At 45.4% G+C, this 13,274-nt stretch overlaps 2 protein-coding genes across 4 annotated transcripts in view; both read right to left on the bottom strand.

Annotated features, from left to right (window-relative positions):
- The window catches only part of Mroh2a (maestro heat-like repeat family member 2A), a 42,334-nt gene extending 36,915 nt beyond the window's left edge, over positions 1 to 5,419 (bottom strand). Inside the window, exons 1-4 of the mRNA XM_013022981.1 lie at positions 5,254 to 5,419; positions 4,995 to 5,176; positions 1,611 to 1,742; positions 1,264 to 1,426 (exon numbers count right to left, since the gene is read on the bottom strand). Of these exons, the coding sequence (XP_012878435.1) occupies positions 1,264 to 1,426; positions 1,611 to 1,742; positions 4,995 to 5,176; positions 5,254 to 5,419 (643 nt within the window). The remainder of the gene's footprint in view (positions 1 to 1,263; positions 1,427 to 1,610; positions 1,743 to 4,994; positions 5,177 to 5,253) is intronic.
- A 5,718-nt stretch (positions 5,420 to 11,137) lies between these two features.
- LOC105980109 (UDP-glucuronosyltransferase 1-7C-like) overlaps positions 11,138 to 13,274 on the bottom strand; it is a 178,603-nt gene continuing 176,466 nt past the window's right edge. For all 3 annotated transcript variants that reach the window (XM_013008850.1, XM_013008842.1, XM_013008834.1), the window contains exon 5: positions 11,138 to 11,555. In XM_013008850.1, coding sequence (XP_012864304.1) covers positions 11,258 to 11,555 — 298 coding nt within the window. In that variant the 3' untranslated portion in view covers positions 11,138 to 11,257. The remainder of the gene's footprint in view (positions 11,556 to 13,274) is intronic.

Genomic DNA, 13,274 nt, shown 5'->3' with positions numbered 1-13,274 from the left:
ACCTTAGAATATGTATAAAACCATATACGCAGATGTGTTTATGTGATGGTGATAGAATGTCCATTCCCCTCCCCCTTGGCTGGAACCCTGCCTCTGGCATCTTCTCCCTTCTCCCAGTACACCAGCCTCATGCTAAAGTCTCTTCTCATCCCTGGGCAGGGACATACCTGGTGGTACGTTGGCTTTTTTGGGATTAGACTTTACCATGCTGCAAAAGCAAGACACCTTCCATAGAAACCATACTTCTGTTTTTGAACATTGCCAGTCTAGGGTAACAGGTGTCCCCCTCTCTGTCATGGGGCCTCCCCAGGCGGGCCCACAATCCTCCCTTGCACAGTGTTGCTAAGGCGTAGTGCTTCGAGTGGTAGAGGCAAAGTACTTTTGACTTGGGGTAGTCTCCTCTTTTGATGGTCTGTTAGGACGCAGTCCATCACCTCCCAACCTTCTCCACCCACCCCTCCATCAACATCTAGAATGATTTTCCATTTGGAGTCTAAATGTCATCATGTATCTGCAGCTCAGAATCTTTCACTACCCCTTGAATAACTTCAAGTAAATCTCGGACTTTATTGGGGACCCAGACCCTTTGTAAATCTCCCCCTCATCGAATACCTCTAACCCCCTGCGGTCCCCACTTCCAGGCACAGTGACCTCTCCATGCTTCAGAGAACTAAGGTCATTTCTGCCTCAGCCTTTGTAAGAAGTATTCTCCCCTGTCCTGCTCTTCAGAGTCATCTTCCTGTCATCTTCCATCTCTCCCCTAAAATATGGTGTCCTCACTCAGAGCCCCACTGGGACAGGGTTCCTCAAACAGCCTGAGCTCACATGGCCACGCAGCTCTTCTGTCATCATGCAAACACATCTACTTCCTGGCTTGTTTCTTATCCTGAAGACAGAGACCATGCACGTTTTATCCAATGTTGTGGTTCAACGCCGCCCACCACAAGGTCCACATGAAGGAGATTAGTTTGTGGACTGGGAGAAAAGGACAGAGGAAGGAAAGAAAAAGAAAACAGAGAGGAGAAGACAGAAAACAATGCAGGCAAAGGGAGAGAAGAGAGAGAGGGAAAGAGGAGGGAAAAGTGAGAGACAGAGGCACGTGGAGACAAAGAATAGCAAAGGAAGAAAGAAGAGAAATAAATGGAAAGCACGGGGGTGGGAGGGGCAGTTAGAGATAAGCAGGGATTAAAGAACAGAGACCAGGAGAGAGCCTTCCGCTGGGCTGAAGGGACCAGGAACCAGGCCCAGGCCTCAGAGCCCTACCATTGCTGTTAGCCAATTTGGCCAAGGTGATGATGACAAACTCGTCAGCAAGGTCAAGGGGCCTGAGGTTGTGCTGCAGCTCGTACATGACCAAGCTGAAGTGGTTTCGGGACAGAGCCACCAAAGTGTCGCTGGCCACCTCTGCTTGCACATAGTTGTCCATCTGAAGGGGACAGGAGAGGCACCACCACTGGCTGGGCCTTCATGAAGCCCCAACCCCACCCCCTTCCACCCTCCTGGTTCCCTTGGGCTCAACCTGCTCCAGTGTCATAAGGTTACCACTCAGGGCCCCAGACCTCCCACGCCAGGCCACGGGGGGAGGCACTATGGAGCCCAGACCCTGGCACCTCGGGGCTCTCCCTCATCTCCTTGGAGGCAATGGTGACAAGCCTTTGCACACAGTGCTCCTCCAGCTCTCCCTCCTGCTGGATGATGGCCTGGAGGATGTTGTAGATGTTGATTTTGCGTTGGGTGGAGATCTAGAACAAACATGGTAGGTGGGAGACTCCTGGCTGGGCTGTTGGGTCAGGGATGACCCCTTTCATGCCCCAGCACTGAGAGTCCACCTCCTCTTCCTGTATTTCATCTTCCCCCAGCACCAGTAGTCCACCTCCTCTTCCTGACACTCCTCTTCTATACTCCATCTTCCCCCAGCACCCTTCTCTTCCTGACACTTCTCTCCCCATCTGAACAGAGGAGACATCATCCTCCAACTACCAAGTCTCTTCCATCTTCTCTCACTCCCTTCCCACTCATCCAAGAGGCTGTCACTATGGCTTGCAAACTTGTCTGTTTCAGTGAATAAGGCAGGTTTTGGATGGTCCACACACAAAGTCCTCTACACAAGGAATACTAGCTCTCTTGAGAGCCCCAGGAGGTAGTCTTGTCCTGCTTTGCTCTGGTGATGGAGCATCTGAGACAAGAAATGTTTTCCTCTCTTTTGGAATTATTTTGGGGGAAGTACTGTGTGTTTTCTGGGTGGTACAGCGCCAACTGATTGCTAGGCAGGAACTCTACCAGCTGAGCCACTCCTCAGCCCCCTTCCTCTCTTTTGATTCCTACATGAGCAATAGTGACTAGATGCTGGTATAAGCCCTGGGGTAGATGAGATGACTTGTGCACCTAAGACCAGACAGAATGTCTTCATTCAATTAAGCATGACAACGCCACTTTTTTTTTTTATATCGGTGATAGGGCTTGAACTCTGGGCCTGGGCGCTGTCCCTGAGCTCTTCAGCTCAAGGCAAGTGCTCTACCACTTGAGCCACAGCGCCACTTCCGGTTTTCTGGTGGTTAACTGGAGGTAAGAGTCTCACAGACTTTCTGGGCTGGCTTTGAACAGTGATCCTCAGATCTCAGCCTCCTGAGTAAGTAGGATTACAGGCATGAGCCACTGGTGCCCAGTGACAAAGCCACTTTTTAAAACATTTTTGGCTGTACCAGGGTTTGAACTCAAGACCTTACAGTTTCTGGGTAGGTACTCTAGCCCTTTTTTTCTTTGTGTTGCAGACCTTGAACCTCAATCCTCTTACCTATGCCTCTTATGGATGTGGAACCACAGTTGTGTGCAACCTGCCTTACTTTGACATGATGTCTTGAGGTGGCCTCAAACCACAATTTTTCCAACTTTGCCTTCCCAGTAGACAAGCCACTCTTAATGAAGGTGACTTTATACATGAGGACAATGCCTGAAAAGCCTGTTAGAGACACGCCTGCTGCTTGGGTAGTAGACATCCAGAAATCTTAGCAATTTTGGAGACCTCAAGAAGGAAAGAATTCAAAAAATAAAAATGTTTTAAAAAGAAGGGAAGACTTCACTCAAGTTTTTAAGATCTCCTGGTGAAAACCAGTAGAATAGTCTTGAGAAAACAAATAAGAGTGGTAAAACTCCAGCCATTCCTGGATAAAAACGAAAGACATCTACCCGGCTTTAGACCAGGGCTTCTGAACATTTACCACTATCAGTGTAACTGCCCAACAGAGCTTTTGTAGATATTTTTGCCCAAATGCTTCCCAATGAATCATTCATGGCATATGTACATTAATATCATGTGTATGTTTAATGGCTTATATACATATCTATATTTTCAATATGAAAATTGAAATTTTCTTCATTGCCTAAAAACCAAGTTTGGCCGGTTTAGGAGCAATAACATCCCATTGAGAATGTATGCTCCACACTTTAAAAGCAAACAAGTGGTCTACACAGTTCAATAGCACCTTATAAAAATATCCAGGAAAAGTATAATAGGATAATTGTGATCAAAGTGATCTTCAGTAAATATGAGAGAGCATATTCAGGATATCCAAGATACACAATCATCCATGGATAGCCCATCACTAGATGAGTGGATAAAGTATGATATATATAAAAATATATTATAGTAAATATAGTATTAAGAGTATATATATTATAGAATCTTTATTCAGACCTAAAAGGATGAAATTCTGTCACTTGTGCCAGCATGAATGGGCATAGAGGACATTAAGCTATCTGAAAACGGAAAGGTACAGCCAGGGTGCCAGTGACTCACACCTGTAATCCTAACCACCTAGAAGGTTGAGACTTGGAGCAGTGTGGTTCAAAGCAGCCCAGGCAGGAACGTCTGTGAATCTCTGTCTCCAATTAACCAGCAAAATTCTGAACTGGAGGCATGGCTCAAGTGGTAGAGCAGTAGCAGCTCAAGCTGGTGTGAGAGAGTTGAGGACCTGAGTTCAAATCCCAGTAACACACACACACACACACACACACACACAAATCTCACTCCTAAGTGGAATCTAAAGATGTTGATCTCATGGAAATGAGAGTGCAGTGGTGCTTACACGAGCCTGGAGAGAGTAAGGAAGGGAGGGGAGAAGTTGATCAGTGGGTACAGTATGGCAGGTCTAGAAGAGGAACATGTTGTGATGCTCTCATGGACAGTGGGGTGACTATAGTTAACAACAGTGCACTGTGAATCTCAAGATAGCCAAGAGGGGATTTTGAATGTACTCTTCACAAAGAAATGATAAACAGTTAAGGTGATGAGTTTGCCCAATTTAATCTTTACGCAATGTGGACATAAAGCAAAATGTACATTGCTATCATCATCTTCATGTGTAATCAGAAAAAAGGAAGGAAGGAATTTAAAGGAGGGAAGAAGAAAAGGAGGGAGGTGGGGAAAAGAGGAAGATGCTGAAAAAATATACATGGTTACGAGAAAAGCTGACTTGGCATTTGTCAAGAGCGACCCTTGGTGGCTTCCAGAGGAAGGCTTGATGAAGTCTGGCCAAGGTGTTCTTTGGGGAGGATCTACAGAAGAGTGCTCTCTCTGTGTGCATGCTCCAACTCTGCAAGCCAGGATGAGAGCCTCGGCAGAAACCAGATCTGCTAGCACCTTCATCACAGATATCTGGGCTCCCACATCAGGAGATGTCTTCCTGTTATTTGGGCCAAGTATTCTCTGGTGCTGTGCATGGCAGACTGAGTAGACTAAGGCATCAGCCAATCCAGAGGTCAGGTCTCAACCAGGTGGCTCCCAAACTCACTGTCTAAGATGATGACAAATCTTGAACATGTGAAAGCCTCAGCTCCAATCGGCTCTCAAGGGGTGGACATCACCCAGCCTTGCCCAGCTCTGCCCCTTCGCACTGTCTGTGCTGGGCACAAACGTGGGCTGAACGGCGTGTGGACACACAGGCAGCCAAAAGTGGCTGCCGCAGAGGAGGGCATCCACGGTGAAGTGGTCTTACCTTGGGCATCTGCAGACAGTGGATGAGAGCATACATCACCACAGAGGGCTCGGTGGTGGCCTTCTCTGTGATGATCACCGAGGCCAGCGTCTTCCGCATATCAAGGCCAGCGCCAACTGTGTCTGTCTTTGATGGCTCGGTATCCATGATGTCCAGGAGGGTAGTGACTTGTTGGAAGGTTCCTGAAACAAAGATGGCACAAGTGTGGGATTAAGATAACTACCACAGGAGGTGCAACAGAATCCCTCACCTACCCTACCCCTGCACAGCTCTGGCTGCGCCGTTGGCACCATGTCCGCCATGCAGGGCGGAGGAGGAGCTGAGATGGTGCGGGGACGGGTGGCACCCTTACTACTGTCAAGAGGCCCCAGGTCTTCTGCCTCCCTTGATGCATCTTCATCCAAGTCTGTGGCTTCTTCTGTCATCTTTTCCTCAAGTTCTTTGGAGACAAATGAGATTTGTAAAGTTCTTGCTGTGGCAACACATACTAAAATGGCTGCCCCCAACCCCTCACGCCCTTGTTTAAATCCCACGGAGTGTGGGCACCACCTGTGTCTTGGTTCCAATTGTTAGAATATGGCAAAGGTGGCAGGAAATCACCACCGGGATCACATTATTAGCATTAAGACTCCATCTTACGGATTTGACAGAGACATTTTGATGGCCTTGAAAAGTAACCTGCCATGAACAAACCACCTATGGAGGGCCACAGAGTAAGGACTTGGAGTGTCAGTCATAAAGCCATAAGCCAACAATCAATCACATGAGCTTGGAAAAGGAGCCTGAACTCCAAAAAGGAATGCAGCCTTGATCACAACCTCTAATACCCACTGCAAAGGACCTAGCAAAACCACACCTAGACTCCCAACTCATGGAAACACAGTAAGAAATGGCTGTTCTTTTAAACCACTAGTTAGTAATAAGGAATAGAATGGTTAGAAAGGGCCACCCCTTTTCTGGACCTGGAAAGCTGGTGACTAATGATCTCAACATCCCAGCTTCATAAAGGCTTAACAAACACTAGCACTGATGTGAGACGGGGGCGGGGGGAGGGGGGGGATGGAAAGCTCCCAGACCATTTTCCCTTCTTCTCCTAAGTTTTTCAGTCCTCAGGCCCATCACCACCCTGTGCTTTCTCCTTAAAGAACCACCCTGGGACCGAAGTACTGGCCTTTTCATCTGTCCTCTTCTGGATGGAACAAAACTGTATCACAAGGAAAGGTCTGTTCTTTGCCCAATTACATATCAATGGATATACAAACAAGTGACAGGATCCATTGTCCAAGAGAGACAGTTGGGCTTCTCCACAGTAATTCTCATTGGAAATCAGCTTTCCTGGCAGGGTGGGAGAGTTTCATTAGAATTATCACCGTTAGATCCCAGACCCTTGGAACTTTGAGATCCAACTGCCTCCCTGACAGTCTATTAACACAGGGTTTTGAGGAGTGTGTGTCTCCCTAAGATAGAAGCTCAACCGCATGTTGTTATTAAATACTTCTGCTACCCGTGTGTGTGTGTGTGTGTGTGTGTGTGTGTGTGCGCGCGCGCGCGCTGATGTATGGTGACCTGTGACCTGTGTCAGAGAGAGATACAGCAGGAGAGGGGACATTCATAACTAAGCTCCAGGAGGCTGGAGCCCAAGATGGGGGTATGTAGTATGTAGAATAAAGGACTCCTTGTCCAAGGACTGGGTAACATACAGGATGGGATTCCTACCAACAAGGTACTTGGAAGACAAACCCCAAAGTCAGGTAGGAGAGGAGGGACCCTGGCTGCCAAGTATTGCACTGTTTCTTGTAGATAAGAAAGACAAGACAGTCCAAGATTGGGGGAAAGTGAAGGAAGTGGTGACATTGTCCAAACAAAAAAGGCATTCATTATCTGACTTATGAAATGGTAATCCTCTGTACAGCACCTTAATAATAACAATAAAATTTATTTTTACAGAGACAGTTCAGATCAATTGTTGACACAATGAAATACTATTCATTACAGGGCAACAGAACAATGCTCAGAGCCCTGTTGGCCCCAATGTCCTTGTTTAAAAGTTTTACTTCCAAGTCTGCCCATCCTGAATTCCTCAGCCTCTGCTAGGACACTTCTCACAGCAGGGAGCTCATTTTTTCCCTGGTTGGAGTCCATTTCCACTTCCTGGAACCTGAGTGGCTAGAAAATGAGATTTCTGTGCCTACTGCCAAGCAGGTCTTTCCCTCTGAAATCCCTACACTGTTCTTGGCTCTTCCTTTGGAGACCCACTGATCCAAAATAAAGAGACACAGTTTTCATGTGGGTCTTCTTTCCCAGTCCCCTCTGCATTCCCTCCTCCTATTCCCCACTGGGCCCTTTATGTCTCTTCCAAAAATCACCCAAGTCATATGGCTATAATTCAAATTCCACTTACCCTGACTGCATGATGACTGTGTGCAGCAATGGATTAGTGGTGAGTAGCACTTCTTTGTCTTCTGGGAGTCTTCAGCCCCAACACAGGAAAATCTGTGGATTTAGAGCCCAGAGTGAATGTGTCAGCAACTGGTATATAACACATCTCCTTGAAACTTACTGACTGAAAACAATCATGTTTATCCAGGAGACATAGGCCAGCTGGCTGGTTCTGCTACCCTTGGCCATGTCCAGCCAAGCAGACATGGAATCGCTCATGTGTGTACAGTCAGATGGTAGGTGGCTGGTTGCTGACTGGCTATTGGCTGGAGTGATGATGAGAGTGGGAGGGACCCTTGCAGCGGGGCTTGCTGTCGTCACAGCAGGACCCGAGAGAGAAGCCTGAGGGCCTCTTGGGGCCTAGAACTGGAAGCAATACCCAATTGCTTGGTGCCATTTATCAACTGAATAACTGAGGCAAGTCTTAGACCAACCCAGACTCAAAAGTGGGTAAACAGGTAAGAGCTGAAACCTCCCCTTGGGGAAAATGTAGCTCTCAAGGGAATGGAGAAAAGTTTTTTGTTTTGTTTTGGGTTTTGTTTTTTTTTGGGTCAGTCATGGGGCTTGAATTCTGGGCCGGAGCTCTTCAGTTCAAGGCTAGTACTCTACCACTTGGGCTACAGTGCCACTTCCAGTTTTCTGGTGGCTGAGATAAGTCTTACGGACTTTGTTGCCTTTGCTGCCTTTGAACTGTGATCCTCAGATCTTAGCCTCCTGAGTAGCTAGGATTACAGGCATGAGCCACCAGCACCTGGCAAAAGAGCTATCTTTTAAAGTTACACAAAGTGGGTAAGCAATGGCCCAAAATGCAATGCACTTGAATGTATTCACTAGAAAAGGCATTAGGGCAATGAGATCAAGAAAAAAATGATGCGTCTTCCTGCTAGAAGCATGGCTTAGAGGTAGACTGCCTGCCTAGCAGGCACAAACCCCAGTACCGTGAGTGCACGCACGCGTGCGTGCGCGTGCGCACACACACACACACACACACACAAAGTTCTTGATTTCCCAAAATTAAAGTACTTTTTCCTGATGATGTCATTTGATTCAAATGTGGTTTATTCATACACTCAGCCTCTCTTCCGTGCTGTCATTCTATTGAGCTCCCTGCTCTGAGTCTGTGGGAACTTTCCAGGAAATAAACAAACTATCAATTAATCTACAGAATTTCAAGAGCTTGAATTCATGAGCCAAATATGTGTTTATCTTTATAGGTTACTTGACTCATAAACTTCTTCATTGTAGTAATGAGAAACTGATTAGTACAGAATATTGGTATTGGGAGTGGAATCATTACTGATATTCAAAGATGTGGAAGAACTTTTGGATTGGTGAATGGGAAAAGGTTGGATGAGTTTCAAACAGCAGGGTAGAGACAGCCTCGAATGCAGGAAGAAGATCCTTATAGGTGATGCTGGTCAGGGCTGGGAAGACCAAAATGCTGATAGAAATGTGGACAGTAAAAGTCACATTAGTAACATTTTAGCTGGAAATAAAGATTTGCTAACATAAAACTAATTTATATAGAATGTTAGTAAACACCAGATATCTTTGGTATATTGAAAATATTTGCAACAATGTGTATTTGTCAAAATGTGTAACATTAACTGTCAAAATTAGCTGTGTTAATCATTTTTCAATTCCTGTAATAATACCTGAGATAAACAGACTTAAAAAGAGGAAAGGTGTACTGTATTTGGGCCCACGGTTTCAGAAGATTTCACCTTGGGTCACTGGACCAACATTCTGGGCCTGTAATGAGATAGCACATCATAGAAAGAGTACACAGTAGAAACTGCTCCATTCAAGATAGCTAGGAAGTAGAAAGATAAAGGGTATGGGGGGTGAGGGGTTGAGGGGGTCCCAATATCACCTTCAAGGTGATATTAACTATGAATCACTAACCAATCCTAATATTTTCCCATTGGGCCCCACCTCTTTTATCTCTTTCTTTGGCAGTACTGGGGTGTGAACTCAGGCCTCATGCTTTCCAGGCTGGTGCTCTATCATTGGAGCCATGCTACCCAGCTGTGAGGTTCTAGAAATACATTCCAGAACATTTTTCTACCTAGGTTAACGTGGAATTGAGATTCTCCAAATCTCAGCCTCCTGAGTAGCTAGGGCTGTAGGTGGGAGTCAGCTGTACCAGCCAGGTCCCACCTAATAATGGGTCCACCATCTCCCAATGGTAACAATGGCTGGGAAGACCAAATCTTCCACAGAGGCCTTTGGAACACAGTCATGACCCAAAACTAGACAGTAACAGAGGTTATTTCTGGGCAGTGCAATTGCAGATGATTCTTATCTTGTGTGTGTACCTGTGCAACTGCAGGTCCATGTGTGACAATCTCTACTTGCCAATTTTCTGTCATAATCATGTATTACTTTCAGAATTAGAAACTGCAATTTCACAATAAATGTAATATTGATGCAGAAAAAAACACCAACAAAATACAAAATAAAAATATTTATTAAGAAATTCTTAGTTGTAGGAAATATCACAGAAAATGTATGCGCCCAACACTAGGGCAGGTGAATTTAAACCATGCGACACAGTGATGATGCAACAAGTTGAAAAATCCCTAGGACCCAGACCACCAACTCAGAAACCAAACCTTGATTATGAGGAAATTTATTAGCAAAAGGAAATTTGTCAATAGCCAATTTTAACTGAACGGGAACCCAGAAGAAGCCCCAATTAGCAACAAATAGCAACCAAAATGGGTGGGGAAGGAGAGTCATGTAAATGGAATCTTTCCAACCCTCCTATGTTTTATAAGCCAAGCAAAATACAGAAGCAGAATACAGAAGCTAAATATCTGGTTGTCAGGAAGAAAGAAAAATATGTAGGCGCCATGCTCACCACTCAGAATAGAACTGGGCACCCACAAACCCCTCCTGTCCTAAGTTCTTGTTCGGAGGGCGTTTGTGAGTTTGTCTAGCAGGTTCCTGCCATGGCTCCCCAGCATCGTCACCACCCCTGCCCTGGCTTTCCAGCACTATCATGGCTCCTCTCATGCTGCTGAGTGCCTCCTTTTATTTACCTTAGTTCAGTGATTACCCTCTCAGATACAAGATTCATCAATCTTATACTATCATTCTTTTCATTCCCCTTCCCAAAGTAAAAACAGTACACTGCTCCCAAGGTCTCCAAGCCATTCAATGATAACAGTACACTCTAAAGGCTCAAGGTTTCCTTCTAGGAACACACCAAGTGACACCTATGAAGCATGAACATGAATAAGAACCAAACATCATGGAGGAAGAGAGTAACCACACTTCTGCAGAAATCAGAGGATGAAGACAATGTAAAAACTATCATCTAAAGTGCAGGAAACCACAGGACAACTTCCAAATTCTGTCTTAAGAGGTCACACTTATGATGAAGAAAATTAATGAAAGTGCAATCCTTCCATAAGTCATTTAGTTAATAAAAACAAGTACAGTCCAGATTAAAGATACTGGAGAGACAGAATTCACATTCAATATGAATTCTGACCAGTGACTGAATTATGTTTATTTATTTACTGTTGGTTGTGGGGCTTGAACTCAGCCTGGGTGCTGTCCCTCAGCTCTTTAGCTCAAGGCTAGCACTCTACCACTTGAGCCACAGTGCTGCTTCAAGTTTTCTGAGTCGTTTACTGGAAATAAGATAGGACTTTCCTGCCTGGGCTGGCTTTGAACTGTGATCTTCACAACTCAGCTTCCTGAGTAGCTAAGATTATAGGTGTAAGCCACTGTACCGGGCATGATTTTTTTTTTTTTTTTAAGTTATGTGCTTACTGGGAAATACATTAAAAGTTCCCTTTATTCCCCAACACTTCTCAATGGGCCTTGGTTTTGTGGGATTTCTTAACTCGCCCTTTCTTCCCAAAGCATTTCCGACAGCCAAAGGCACAACATTTAAAGATGAGGAAGGCCACTGTCAGCACAATGGCCAGGAGGAAGCCAATCACATCCAAGGAGTGGTACTGGTACCAGGTGAGGTCATGGGCTGCAGGGCGCAGGTGCGGCGCCCCCTTGTGCCTCATCACATACTCCACCCAGAACACAGCCAGGTCCAGGGGCTCAATGGGGCGGTCCTTGTGAAGGCTGGAGAGGTGCATGATGTTCTCCTTGTAGCTAGACACAAAGACAGTTAGGGAATGAGGCAGCACTTGGGTAATACACGGTCCTCCCTATGCTGGCTTCCCAGTGGTAATGGCTACCAGGTTTTCTCAACTTGGGGGAGAAATGTATTTCTATTAAAACCAGAAAACACTCACACACACATACTTCATATATGTTCTTTATTTGTAAAAAAGGACAAAGAGGATAAGGAAAAGAAGGGGGGATATGAGACGAGGGAGGAGAAAGATGAGGAGCAGAAAGAGAAGGAAGAGAAATACAGAGAAAAGGAAACGAATATGAAGATTTGCAATCAGGATCAAAATGAATAGGTGAACTTAAACAATAGGGGATATCTGCCAAATCATTTTTAGGAATCAAGAAGAAAGAAATTGAAGAAAGAATCTAAATTGTATTTCTAACGTGAAACTCAAGAATGAGTTTTATCAGTGCCTGGAAGAAGCCAGGCACTGTGATGTGAGAGCTGACAAGCCAGGGCACAAGGAGCCAACGGGAGCAAGAGATGAGAGCCCCACCCCACCACGGGCTCTGGGCTTGTATCTTGAGGTTATTTGGCTTTTTGTTTCCATCCACAAGACCATACACACTTAGCACCTCAATTGATAAGAGTGTCTCCCATTTTTCCCTGGGCCAGGCTTGTGTTTCCCTGTGTCCTGTTTCCTTCAATGGAAACACTGTTCCCGTGTCTTCTCCTTGATGTCTTTCAAAAGGACAACTATGGGTTTAGCCATGCTATGGTTTGACTCTGCCTTCTCCCACACCCCGTCATGCGTTGGAACTTTAATTCCCAATGCAATGGTACTGAATGATGGTGTCGTATTTGAGAATTTATTAGGGTGATTAATGCTTTTCTCACAGGACTGGATGAAAACTGTGAAAGTATGCTGTGATAAAAGTGAGAATACCTTGGGGCTGGGAAGGTGGCTCAGTGGTAGAGTGCTTGCCTTGCATGCATGAGGCCCTGAGTTCAATTCCTCAGCACCACATAAGCAAAAAGAAAAAAGCTGGAAGTGGCGCTGTGATTCAAGTGGTAGAGCACTAGCCTTGAGCTGAAGAGCTGAGGGACAGTGCCCAGGCCAGGAGTTCAGGCCCCACGACTGGACCCAAAAAAAAAAAAAAGTGAGAATACCTTGAGTTGCCTCTTATCACAAACACTCATGCCCTTCTACTTTTATAGTTATGAGAGCCCACTGAATGTGACAACCCCATCTTGCACATGCCAGCCTCTAGAATTGTGAGAAAGTAAACTTCTGTCTTTTGTGTATCACTGAACCTCAGGTATTCTTATTGCAACAGAAAATGAAATAAAGGAACTGGAGGCATGGCTCAAGTGGTTGAATACCAGTCCTGAGCAGGAAAAGCCAAGTAGAAGTCCAAAGACAAAGACAAAGAAAAGAAAACAGACTAAGACAACGTACCTAAAACTCCTATACACACACACACACACACACACACACACACACACACACACTCATAGGCAAACACACCCAAACACATTATTGTTGAGTAAAATCTACCATCTGCTCCCAGAGGGTAATGATGATCTAAATAAGCTTGACAGCAGTACCCTAAATTTCATGCAGAGATCATGTCATCTGATACATTTTGAATTCTGAAATTGCCAGGCTATTTTTTAACAAAGGTGCCTTTGCTTATGCTACACTGTGGTCTGTGGCAGCCTCTGACTCCCACATTTACGCGGCTTCATGGAGA

Source organism: Dipodomys ordii, unplaced genomic scaffold (genome assembly GCF_000151885.1).
Source record: "Dipodomys ordii isolate 6190 unplaced genomic scaffold, Dord_2.0 Scaffold1, whole genome shotgun sequence".
Classification (NCBI taxonomy): Eukaryota; Metazoa; Chordata; class Mammalia; order Rodentia; family Heteromyidae; genus Dipodomys; species Dipodomys ordii.
This window is presented reverse-complemented; position numbering and strand designations above follow the sequence as displayed.